This window comes from Budorcas taxicolor, chromosome 19, assembly GCF_023091745.1.
Source record: "Budorcas taxicolor isolate Tak-1 chromosome 19, Takin1.1, whole genome shotgun sequence".
Classification (NCBI taxonomy): domain Eukaryota; kingdom Metazoa; phylum Chordata; class Mammalia; order Artiodactyla; family Bovidae; genus Budorcas; species Budorcas taxicolor.
In genome coordinates, this window is record NC_068928.1 from 17,616,803 (window position 1) to 17,629,003 (window position 12,201).

The 12,201-nt window shown below is 46.3% G+C and overlaps 1 protein-coding gene across 1 annotated transcript in view; it reads right to left on the reverse strand.

Moving 5' to 3' along the window:
• Nucleotides 1-1,226: 1,226 nt before the first annotated feature.
• PSMD11 (proteasome 26S subunit, non-ATPase 11) overlaps nt 1,227-12,201 on the reverse strand; it is a 29,859-nt gene continuing 18,884 nt past the window's right edge. Inside the window, exons 7-14 of the mRNA XM_052657642.1 lie at nt 8,732-8,876; nt 7,756-7,816; nt 5,945-6,007; nt 4,190-4,315; nt 3,675-3,710; nt 3,366-3,417; nt 2,923-3,065; nt 1,227-2,802 (exon numbers count right to left, since the gene is read on the reverse strand). Of these exons, the coding sequence (XP_052513602.1) occupies nt 2,923-3,065; nt 3,366-3,417; nt 3,675-3,710; nt 4,190-4,315; nt 5,945-6,007; nt 7,756-7,816; nt 8,732-8,876 (626 nt within the window). The 3' untranslated portion in view covers nt 1,227-2,802. The remainder of the gene's footprint in view (nt 2,803-2,922; nt 3,066-3,365; nt 3,418-3,674; nt 3,711-4,189; nt 4,316-5,944; nt 6,008-7,755; nt 7,817-8,731; nt 8,877-12,201) is intronic.

The following is a 12,201-nucleotide window of genomic DNA, read 5'->3' on the forward strand; positions in this document are numbered from 1 at the left end:
CTAGCCTGCAGCAGGGTTTCAGACCCAAGGGCCTCAGCCGCTCCCAACGCCATCAGTATCTCATTAACACACAAGGAAGCCCTGGCACCGCGAAGCCTAGTGCCAGGGAGGTCCCCTAAGTGAGGGAGCCAGGCCCAGGCTAGCCCCTGGGCCACCCCACCCTCTCAGCTGTGCCTGGATGCAGCTTATCGAGGCCTGGGAAAGGAAGCAGTCCTGCGAGGTCTAGAGCAGCGCTGTCTGAAAAACAGTAATAGTAATGTGAGCCACAAACACAAGCCACCGAGTTAATTCAGTATTTTCTAGCAGCCACATTTAAAAAGTGAAAGAAACAGGTGAATTTTAATAGTATATTTTATGTAACCTAATAAATGCACAAAATATTTCAACATATGTGAAAAGGAAGTTGAGCAATGAACTTTTCATTCTTTTTTCACCTTCTTCAAAGTATTCTGGTTTGTTTACTTTTGCAAGACACCCCCGTTTGAACGAGCCACATTTCAAGGGCTGAACAGCCACACAGGGCCTGCAGCCACACACTGGGCAGCACAGGTCTAGAGAAGTCAGCAGACACACCGAGGCAGCAGAGGACAGGCTCTGAGCTCCTGGGACTGCCCACGCCTGCTCTGGTCCTGGATCCTTTGGGATATTTTTAAAGCCCTTTATTGAAGCACAACTCCTCCTCAAGTAAAACTATACACAGAGACACCATACTGAAATATGACAGAGAGTGGCTCGGACTGGAGTTGGCAGCTAGAGCTCACCCCTTCCTCCCAGTGGCCCCAGAGTCCCACAGGAGTCTGAGGAGCAGGATGAAAATCAATGCTTTTGAACAAGATCCAAAAAAAACTAAAACTAAACCACAACTGAATGCCAGGATTCTCCAGGCACCTGCCCTTCTGTTAACTGCAAGTAACCCTCCCACAACTACCCACAGAGGAAACACCATCCTTGCTGTGCAGGTGAGGAAACAGGTTCATAGGATATTGCAACCCAAAGCCCATGTCCTCACTGGACCACGAGGCCTTGGAAAAACAAAGATAACTGAGCCCCCATGCCCATTTCAGACCTCACAGACCAACCTTCTCACTGAAAGGGCTCCACATGACCCTGGCTCTAAAGGTCTCCCATGGAGCACCTTTGAGACAGCAGAGCTCTGTCCAGTCTCAAGGGCTACACTGACCTGTCTGGACTTGATCAGAAGCCCTCCAGCACTCAAGAAAGGACACTTTTTGAAAAAAAAAATTGTTTTTATTGGAACTCATCTGAACATCAGATATACCTGGTGTTGGTTAGCAAGAACCGTTTGTACATTTGATATTGATGGTGCCAAAACCAAAACAGTGACTGGACATGATGGGGAAAGATGGTGAGAACAGAAACCTGATTTTGGAGAGGAAAATAAAAGCCAGTCAGATTCAGTGAGGATGCAAAACCTGGTACAACAAAATCCTTTTACAAAATATAAATTTATTACGAAAACCTGGAAGGATAATCTGAGAAAGGGAAAAAAAGATAAAAGGAAGGCAGGAGGAAGGAAGAAGGCAGGAGGAGGGGGAGAGGAAGAAAGAGGGGAGAGAGGAAATGAGAGGAAGAAGAGAATACAGCTGAGCACAACAGAGGCGCAGAAGCTTACCTGCCCAAATGGCATTAAAGCCTTGCTATATAATCTCACCGTAAGACAAAGCATGCGGAAAACAGTGCTCTACCTCCCATCCGTCCCATTTCTAAGAGGTAAATAAAGACGCTCCCTGGGAGGGGGACATGAGGTTGCTCAAAAACCCAACAACGAAAATTCAGAGGAGGGAAAAAAAAAACCCCACACCCCACAGTCTCATTTCCAACGTTCACTGTTTAAAAAAGGAATAAATCCATCTGACAGCAGGAGAGGAGCGGTGGGATGGGAAGAGAAGCTGAAGAGTTTCAGACAGCCTGACTCCCCTGGGGGCAGAGAAGGAAGGGAAGGAGATATGGGGTGGTCGTCTGGCTGGGGAGGGCCGGGGCGGGAAGGAGGGAGAGACAGAAAAGAGCAGAGGAGGGGGGGCAATTAAAACACTGACGTCTAATCTAGTTTACTGTGTTAAAAAGAGCCACATGCACAGCAGGCCCCTGAGGGCCCACACTGCTCCCCGTGCAGCCACGGTGGGCACGAGCTCCCGGCCACGTCCCATTCCTTCCCGGGTTGAGCGGAGCCGTGCAGGCGCTGCTGCTGCTGCGGTGGCGGCGGCGGGACCTTCGGCCAGTCTGCTGGGGCCACTGTTGGGGAAGGGCAGGCGGACGGGCCGTATGGCAGGGGACAGAACACCGAAACGCCTCATTTTCAAATAAAAAAGAAAAGAGCAGTCTATACACAGTTGTTTGTTTTGGTTCGGTACAAACAGAATAAAAAGTCGTTGCTTTGATGGTCAGGCAAACACCCAATTCGAAGAAGAGGCAAGGTGACGCCCAGCGGGTGGGTTAGGAGCCCCGGTGGCTGGTGGAGCGCCTGGCTTGGCGGCCCTCTCCCGGGAGGCAGAGAGCACAGCTTTAGGTAGTGTAAGCCTTTTTCCTTTTATTTAGAATAACCTTTTTTTTTTTTCTTTTTCTTTTTTTTTTAAGCAATTTCCCCACTCCCACGTCGGGCCAGTAAAGATTACATGAAAACTGGCACACCTATCGGCTGGAATACAGATGCACCAAATGAGGATTTAAAAACTTTCCGAGCGAAAAGTAGAACAGAAAGAAAAAAGAATCTCCTAGCATTTTCCCCAAAGGTTTCACTCTCCCGCCACACACACTCTCCAAAGGACCGCTACAGATCCAACTCTGCAAGAGAAGACAGAGCAGTGTCAATCGGGGAAGCCGCCCGCGAGGCCACCGGGAGGCGTTCAGTCTCAGCAGGCAGAAGACAGCGCTGCCCGGGCCGGACCCGGCGCCAGCACTCACCTATGTCAGCTTCTTGGCTTTGTTGTAGAGGGAATCCACCACTTTACTCATGTTCTGAATTGTTTCCAGAGCAGCTTCATACGTTTTATCTACTGGGGGTTCATCGAAAATAATCAAGACACCCTCCCCCTGGTCCAAGATCCCTGCAGGAAACACAAGCGAACCCAGGTAAAAGCAAGGATTAGACACACAAGCACTGAAGATGTAGCCCGCTCCCTAGCTGCCTCACTTTCTCCAGAAAGGAGGGGCCACAAAGTCACCTTCCTGTTCCATTTGTGCATGTTTATTATACGCTCTCATCACAGGGATGAGGGGGGCAAGGATCCCAGGGCACCACCAAGGGAAACAACGGAGCGTCGTCGTCCAACATCAACAAGAGCATGATGCCTCCTCACCACTTCATCGCCTCCACCAGCCCCCTCGCCTGTATGGCTGCTACTCACCATGAAATTTCTTGTCAAGAATCATCTGTGATAATTTCCTTTCTACGTCGGCCTAAAATCAAAGCACATGATTAAGGGGATCAGCCATCTACTGACAGCAAAGTGACACAAAAGTCTTGTATAAAAGGGTCCTAGGGCAAGTGGCTTGAAACAGCAACACTGCAGCTCCACTCTGAGCCCCCGGCCCCCAGTCCCCACTGAGCAGCAGGTTGGGGAGCTTTGCAATAAGGCCTGGTAGGTGTCAACAGCAGCCCCTCCACGTGCGCCCTTCCCCATCCCCACCCTCCAGACAAGCTCAGGACTCCTTACCTTCGAGAGTTTGATGAGGCTAGATATGTGTTCGATCTAAAAGGAAAGGTAAAAAGACACCAACACGGGAAGTTTTACTTTTGCCTCTAATACTGGGATGAGGGTAGTGCTCTATCTTGGATCCCGGCTGAATGTCAGGGCCAGATCCTCTTTACCCGTGCCTGGTCCATCTGCCTACCCTGCGTCATTACAATGACCGTACTCCTGTCCCACAAGCCCAGAGGAGACAGCATTTACCACATACACGGTGACTGAAAGAGCGGGGAGGAGACTGCACTGAAAACAAGCAGGGACGACCCCACCAGCCTCCACCCCACACCATCCCTCTCCTCAACTCTCGTTCCCTGTCATAAAAATCCCAAGCTCTTAGGGGGTCTCCTGCCTACTCCCAGGCACACCCTTGGTGGTGAGTTCTCATCTGGATGAGTGTGGGAAGGGAGGGGGCAACAGTGAGGAAGCCGAGCTAGAAACCCCCTCCCACCAGAGAAGAGCTGGAGTCCCCACGAGGTTCTTACCTGTACTCGGGAAAAGGGCTCGATGACTCGGATCAGGTTCTGTTCCAGTAAGTTATCATACAGCTTGGCCAAGTGTGTGCTGATGATGGGGTCGTCCCGGAGCTCCGCCCGGTAGTCTGTCAGGGCCTGCCAAGAGAGTGGAGAAGGGCACAGAGGAGGGCTGAAAGCCACGCTACTTGCGGCTTCCTATGGAGTGTGCTGGCCCTGTAATTACACGCTCGACCCAAGAGGCCTGGAGGGTTTGCAGAAATGAAGGAACCGCCATGGAGGCAGAAGACAAGAAACACAAGGAAATGAAAGATGGAGCCTACCCTAGGCACCATGTTTCTGTCTGAAAGCCTCACACTGACCACCCAAACCACGCAAGCCCCACAAGCGGCTCGGCTTACAAGCCGAATTCACTGCACAAGCAGTTCTCAATATGTGTTTCACAGAACAAACACAGCCTCCAAGGCAGTGGGAGCGGGGGAATTCTGATGCTAAATAATGGGAAATGCTGAATTCCACAGCTAGCTCTTAGGGTTTTATAAGGAATATCAGCACAATATAGCTGCAGATACCAGAAAACAAAGTCCCTTTCTAATTTTGTTAGCCCTAGTGTTTCCCAAATATCTGATCATGGTCCTTTTTTTAAATCCCTGCTAGAAATGTTCCATCCAAATTTGGGGATAAAATTATCTAAACTCTTTGTTTGTTCATGTATGTGATCTATTTATCTTTAATAACATTCTTCAGTACCCCGCCTCATTTAGCTGTGCTTTAGCGTGTCAAGGGAAGCAAGCAAATCAAGCCAAGTAAGGAAATGAGATTGACAAGAAACCGCAAGGAAGATGATGAACCTTGGGGACAGTCAGAGAGCCACAATGTCTAGTTTCTGTTTTTCTTGCTGGATCTAGGTTTGTTTTTATTAAGTTGCTCTTTATACTCAGATTAACAGGAAGGAGACTCAGAAAAGTATAAGTCTCACCCTACTGCTTAGACAGGTTTTTCTCCCTTTCCAAACCTTCGCAAACATTGAGAAAAAGGCACAGGAGGCTAAGTAAGCCTAGAATTTTATCCTAAGGAAGAGTCTTTCAGCCCAGATGCACACATCACAACCGATGTCCACAGAGGAGAGGCAAACCTGGCATTTCTGGAGCTGAAGGAACATCTAAGACCATGTCGCGCGGTGCCTGTGTCAGACCCTGACGCAAGTTAGCTATGCGACTCAGGCATTCTCTTTAAATCCCAGCTTCCCCAAGCATAAATGTAGGTAATAGGTTTGTTGTGAAAAATCAAGTGCAAGAACAATGACCCAACTTTTTGAAACTGAAATGTACTGTATATAAATGAGATCTCACAACTCATGTTTCACTGTACAGAAGTGCTTAACAACTACTTGGGGGTGGGGAGAAGAGTTATTAATTTTGGGCTCCTTAATGTTTACTTGTTTATTTTAGCTGCACTGGGTCTCTGTTATGGCACAGGTCTAGTTAGTTCCCTGACCAGGGATAGAACCTGGGCCCCCTGGACCCCCTGCATTGGAAGTCTTGGCCACTGGACCACCAAGGAAGTCTCTACTTCTTGGTTTTGATACTGTACGATATTTAAGATGTAACCATTGGGGAAAACTGGGTGAATGGGACCTGAGATCACCCTGTACTATCTTTACAACTTCCTGTGAAACTGCAAGCATTTAAAGATGAAAAAACATTTTAAGTACTTAAATGCCCCTCCTCTCCACCTGGTTCCCTAGCAACCCAATACCATGCTTACCTTTTCAAAATCTGCCAGTGATCTGTTCTTGCTCGCCTGAGCCACACATTTTAATGCTTCTGTCTAAGAATAAAGAGAAAAAGAGTGACAGTGATCTATCCCGCACACTCACATCTCCACAAGTCGTAAGAAACGTGATTCATCCACACAACTCCTGGCAGGAAGGAAAAACCTGCCCCATGACTTTTCTTCTCCAGAGGCCTGGAAGAGAAGCCAGAGGAATGGAGTACCACTGTGTGCCAGTTTCCCTCCAAAAGCAGAAGTGACGTGAAGACACCAGGAAGTACCAAGTTTTCCCGAAAGAAAGGCTTTGATAAAGCATTCTCCAAAGATGAGAAGCTAAAAGGGAAAATGGCCAGAGAGGTGTGAATTCTTTCCCCCTCCTCCAAGACTCCCTACCTACACCCCCGGCCGGATGGTTCCTGCCCTGAGACTTGATCACACCTTGTGCTTTATCAAAACTCACTCTGCTGGGTTTGGTGCAGGACATAAACCAAGATTTACTTTCATTAGGATTGAGGCATCAAAACTCTACATATTACACTGAATGTTAAAAACCCCAGAGTGATGAAGGTATAAGCAACAGTTGAGGGGCGACCTCTAATCTGGTTATACAAGACACCTGACCAAGCTAGTAAGTCTGCACTCAGCAAGAAATCTGCAACATTCATCATCTGAGAGGTGGGCCCGACTCCTGCTCGAAAACTGTCATCAAGGTACAAAGAACAAGAAGGAACTCCTCTGGTACCAGCCTCTGTACTTACACAAGGAAGGTAGTGTCTTCTACAGCAGACTTTAAAAATGATGCAGAACTCATCATTAGTAGAGTCTGTTCCCAGGATCTGTCCTACAGACTGAAAAATGATGAGAACAGCCTGAAACTCAGAGCCAGATGACCCAAGCTCAAAGTCTGACTTCACCAGTACTAGTTACCTGCCCTTGTGTTCTGGACACTTCACCTCTCTTGGCCCACCTCCTTAACTCAAATTCTAGATATGACAGTGAGTCTTTCATTACGGTAATAACCAATATCCTTTTGGTCAAAATGAGGAGCTGATCTGAAACTTCCTCTGATGAAAAGTCAATCAGGGCCATTTGTATAGATGGAAGAAACCGTCTGCAGTGGACATTCTGTCAAAGATATAGTGAGATGGCCAGTGTTTCTGTAGATACAACTGCACTCAAAACCTAGAAAGATTACTTTTACTTCCTAGTGATAGTCAAGCAAAATAAAAAGAAGTGATGATCCACACATCTGAGACATCACCTTTACAAAGAGCACTCTTACCCGCTCAGGCATAAAAGGCATCTCACACAGGGCTACCAACCACCCAAACTCAGGAAATGAGTGGGAAGGTATGGATGTGAGAAGCCCTCAAGTGAGCCATCAATCCTAGTTTCTGCACCAGGTAATCTAACCCAACCTCTCTGAAGGACATGTGCACCAGACCTTACCCGGCTCCACTGTCTTAAAGCATATTATTCCATACATTAAATTTTCAAGCCAAGCTCATAGGAGATATACTTTCTGGTTGAAGCCAAATGCAACCTACCCACTATAAATGCTACAGTTCAATTCTGAGTTAAGTTCCTCAAACCACCTGATACCCACAAGAGCACCAAACACTGACTTTTCAGGCCCAGAACTAACAGTATAGGAATTATACCAAAGGAGCTTGACGAACATAAGCGGGGGAGGGCAGAATGAAAAGCAGAACGGCAACCTGAAGAGCACGGGATCAGTGAACGCCGTGACTGACCACACACTCAGAGTGAGCAGAGATCGAAACTGCCGTCAAGGCGTCCCCTACCTGCCTCCCTGCATACCGAAGTGCAAGCTTCCCGCTCACCAAAGCCTGGACATCTTCTGGGCTAGAAAAAAAAAGACAGACTTGGTCAATTGCTCTAGGATGCTATGTTTCTATTTTTAGGCAAATTTCTTCTTCTGTGAAAAGACTCTGCCCACAGAGGTAATCAGGCCCCACCCGTAAATCCATACACCCCTCACACCATAGGAACGAGGCTTTCTCCACTCTGGGCTCACTGCTGAAAAGCAGAAAAACTCAACTTAAAAAAGAAAGGCCCAGTGGGACTTCTCTGGCAGTCCAATAATTAGGACTTGGAGTCCTAATTTCACTGCTGTGGCCCCAGGTTCAACCCCTGGTTGGGGAAATATCCCACAAGCTGCACAGTGTGGACAAAAAAAAAAAAAAAGCTATGCAAAATGACTTTCTAGATCAAATCCCAGTATAACAGATCTTATAAAAACACAAGCTCTGTTTAATCCCAAGATCCAAAAAAGAATCCCAGTCAGTATCTCATGTATTCCCAAAAAAGAAACGTGGAAAAATTCTGTAGAATTCTTTATAAAACATCGAGACATCGAGCTGCCCACACTTGCCGCTGTCACCCTTTTTCAAGCCTTTCCCTAACCTCTCCTGTCACCCCCCATTCCGGGAGGCCTAGTGGCTGGTGCTGCTCTATAAGCCATTTCCTGGCCCTCTGCCCAGTGCTCAGCAACTCTCTGGACAGAACTGCACACTGAGGAGAACAATCCAAGGGGCTGGGAAGGATATTTCTCAAATCTGCCTCCCCAGTTCTAAAAGACTAGGAAGGAAGAGTGCTCTAGATTAGCTTTGATCCTCCCACTCCACCTTATGCACCCCGCAAGGTGGCAGCCACTGCTTCTGTAACTGGCCGATCTCCCTGCCCAAGCTATCCTGACACGGCGGAAAATCTTAGACCAAGGACCTGAGAGCTCATACCTCCAAGTTAATGTATACCTACGTGTTGAGCATGATTTTGCACAGCAACATATACTTCAGAGATGTGATGGCCTTGGGGCTATCGATGGAATCATAACCCTCGAAAGCCTCATAGAAATATGAGTATGCAGTTTTCCAATCCTTCTCCTCTGCTGCATGGATAATACCTGGGCATTGAAAAGAAAAGGGTAAGAACCATATGAAGTAACAAAACCATAAAATATCACAGCTGAGAAGGGCCTCAAAAATCTATCCCAGCCTCATCTACTTATTGATGTGGTCAGGGAAGAATAAAAGACCTGCCCAAAGTCACTGCCATCTAGTGGCAAAGCTGAGATTAGAGCCCAGGTCTTTGAACTCCCAGTTCAATCATCTACCAATATTAATCCCAAACGAGTTAGAGACCCAACTAAAGGGGACCCTAAAAGCCACATACGGCCCTCATGCGTCTCCTCACCACAGCAGTCCCACCATCCTTTGGAACCACTAGACAGGCCATGCTCACTCTCCCTGACATTATCTTCACAAGTCAGAAGGGCGACCCAAACATCTCTCCCTGCTCTGCCCAAATGACTGACTTTAATAACATCAACCATTTCTTTCTGATAACTTTTCTAAGCTTGATATTTTTAAGCAGCTTTCAAGAGAGGGGGAAAAAAAATCCAGCCTCTTATATAGTCTCATTCCAGAATCTGGTCATTTACAATTTTATAGATATACTTTTGCTGTGATGCAGTCAATACATGAATTTCATATAATGCCAAATTCATGAACTTAACTGTACACAGTTAAGCAGTATTTCTTTAGATTAATATGCTACTTATTTTTATCTAACCAATTCTCTGCTGTTTAGAAGCTGGCTTGCTCCCAATAAGCCTAACTTTGACTGAACCTGCAATTATTACCAACCTATGCTATCACTTGGGATGACATGAAAAATAGTACTTTCTAGCTTGAAAGGCATCTAAGCCAAAGATTCTCTGTATCAGTTCTAACCCTGCCTCAGCCCCATCCATGTGTCCACCTCAGAACTTCCCCGTTTTTTCACAGCAAGGTGCAGAAGAAAGTACTCAGTATTCTGGAGTAAAAGGATGAAACTGCTCATATATGACCCCAGGGGTCCATGTTTCTGACTCACCTGTCATATACCTGTGTGCCTGGCACACCAGTTGGGAACTTCTACTTGATAACCACTACTGAGTGGTGTGTGCCATACCCAGGGCTTTTACTTTACCCAGAAAGCCTCCTGTTTAGCGGCCACAGGAATCAGGCCCTTATACTTAACTATAGAGGCCTGGGGACTTCCCTGGTGGCTCAGACAGTAAAGAATCTGCTTGCAATGAGGGAGACCTGGGTTCGATCCCTTGGCTGGGAAGATCCCGTGGAGGAGGGAATGGCAACCCACTCCAGTATTCTTGCCTGGAGAATCCCCATGGACAGAGGAGCCTGGCTAGAAACAGTCCATGGGGTTGCACACAGTCAGATACGACTGAGCAACTAAGCACACAGGGGCCTGAGAAAACCCACCCTGCTCTGTAGCCAAGGAGATGTCCCTCAAAAATATCCAGCAAACTATTATTAACACTGCCAAATTCAATGAGACAAATGCCCATTTTCCTCTCCTCCCCGTCTAAAGCTAGAATAGACCAGATGAAAAATAAGACTGGTATTAAAAAAAAAAAAAAGTAAAATAAGGCCCAAGAACTGGTATACTGCATTCTCAAACACATTAGCAAATGTACACCACATGAGGACTATAACCATCGCAACTGGCATAGGACTTTTAAAAAAACAAAAAACAAAAAACTAGCCTGTTACTCATTCAACACCAATATTAACAAGGGCCCACCATTTGCCAAGCACTGATACAGCTGTTATAGAGGAAATAAATATGAATAAGGTGCTGAAGCAGCTCACAGTCTCACAGCAGTCATCAAAACAGACAGAAGGAGATCAGTATCGTAATACATACCAAAGAATATACATTTCACAGGGAAGTCCAAAGTGAAGAAGGCACTCAGGGTTTATAAAGGAGACATGCAAGCTGGATCTAGAAGGATGCACAGGACTTTGTCAAGGGGACAAGACGGAAAGGGGAATTCCAAGCAGACAATACACAAAAGCAGAACACAGGAAGTCATTTGGTGACTAGGACTGAAACCATAGATAAGCGTAGAAAGAATGCCTTCCTTTAGAATGCACTGTTAAAAGGGGATAATGCAGAGGCACTGGATTTACATGATCAGATTTGTGTTTCCAAAAAAATGAGACCAGTAAGCAAGATGGATCGGGAAGTGACAGGGATGTTTAGGGCAGTGAAAAGACCATGCCAGTGGTCCAACGGCATTCATGAGAGCAGTGACTGCAGAGATGGAAAAGAAAAGGCAGATGTAGAGACAGACTCAACCTCATCCGGTGACTGACTGGATATGAAGGGTGAAGAAGAGGAAGGGAATCCACATCACTCCAAAGAGAACAGCCTGAACACCTGAGTCAGTAATTATACCACTAATGAAAATAGGAAATGTAGAAAAGAATAGTTTGAGGGGAAGAGTTAAATAATAATTTTGGGTTCTGATGTGCTGAGATTCAGATCTACAGAACATTTAGGTATGGAATTCAGGACAGAGAAGCTACCAGAAATCTGGATGAGGAGGCCATTTGTGTGTCACGTAGTAACTAAAGCCATGGGAGAATATGAGATGAGACAGGAGAAAGGGAGACCAGGAAGAAAAAAGGACTAAGAAAACAACACTGAGGAACGCCCACACTCGAGAGACGACAGAGGGAAGAGAGACTGAGGACAAGTCAAGGGAGGAGAGCCGAGGAGACACTGCTGTCAGAGAAGCCTGGAGTGCTCAACAGTGTCCAATCTCCACAAAAGTCAGAGATTACAAAGCATTAACTGTCTTGCAAGGAATCAAAAGACACCAAAGTAATGATATTCTTCCAGCTTTTCCAATAAGCTTGACTGAAAAGGAGAAGACAGCAATTTTAAAAGGACAAAGGACTGTGATTTTTCAGCTGGGGTAGTTCAAAGACTGAGAGGAAGATCCCAGTGGAGACAAAAAACCGGACTTGGAAAACTGAAGACTTTTATAAAGGCAGGCAGAAGAATCACACTTAGTAACGGGTAAAAACAGACAGCGATACAAATTCTAGGGAGGAGAGAGAAATAAAGAAGGTGCACATAAAAATGGCCTCTATCTGCTCTGAGAAACATGATGCAACTTCATCTCCTGACCATGAGGAAAGAGCTTAAGCAAAGTGCCAATTTTGGTCAAAGCAAGGTCCTGTGATAAGAGCTTACATTCATCATCTCATTTACTCCTCACCACCATCCTATAAGGGGGTACAATTATCATCACCATTTTTAGGATGAACTAAAGATAAATTAAGTAACTTGCCCAATCACACAGCTAGAAATTTGCAAAACTAAAATTTCAACCTAGAAAAGACATTTTCTAGAGCTTCTGCTCTTCACCTAATGAC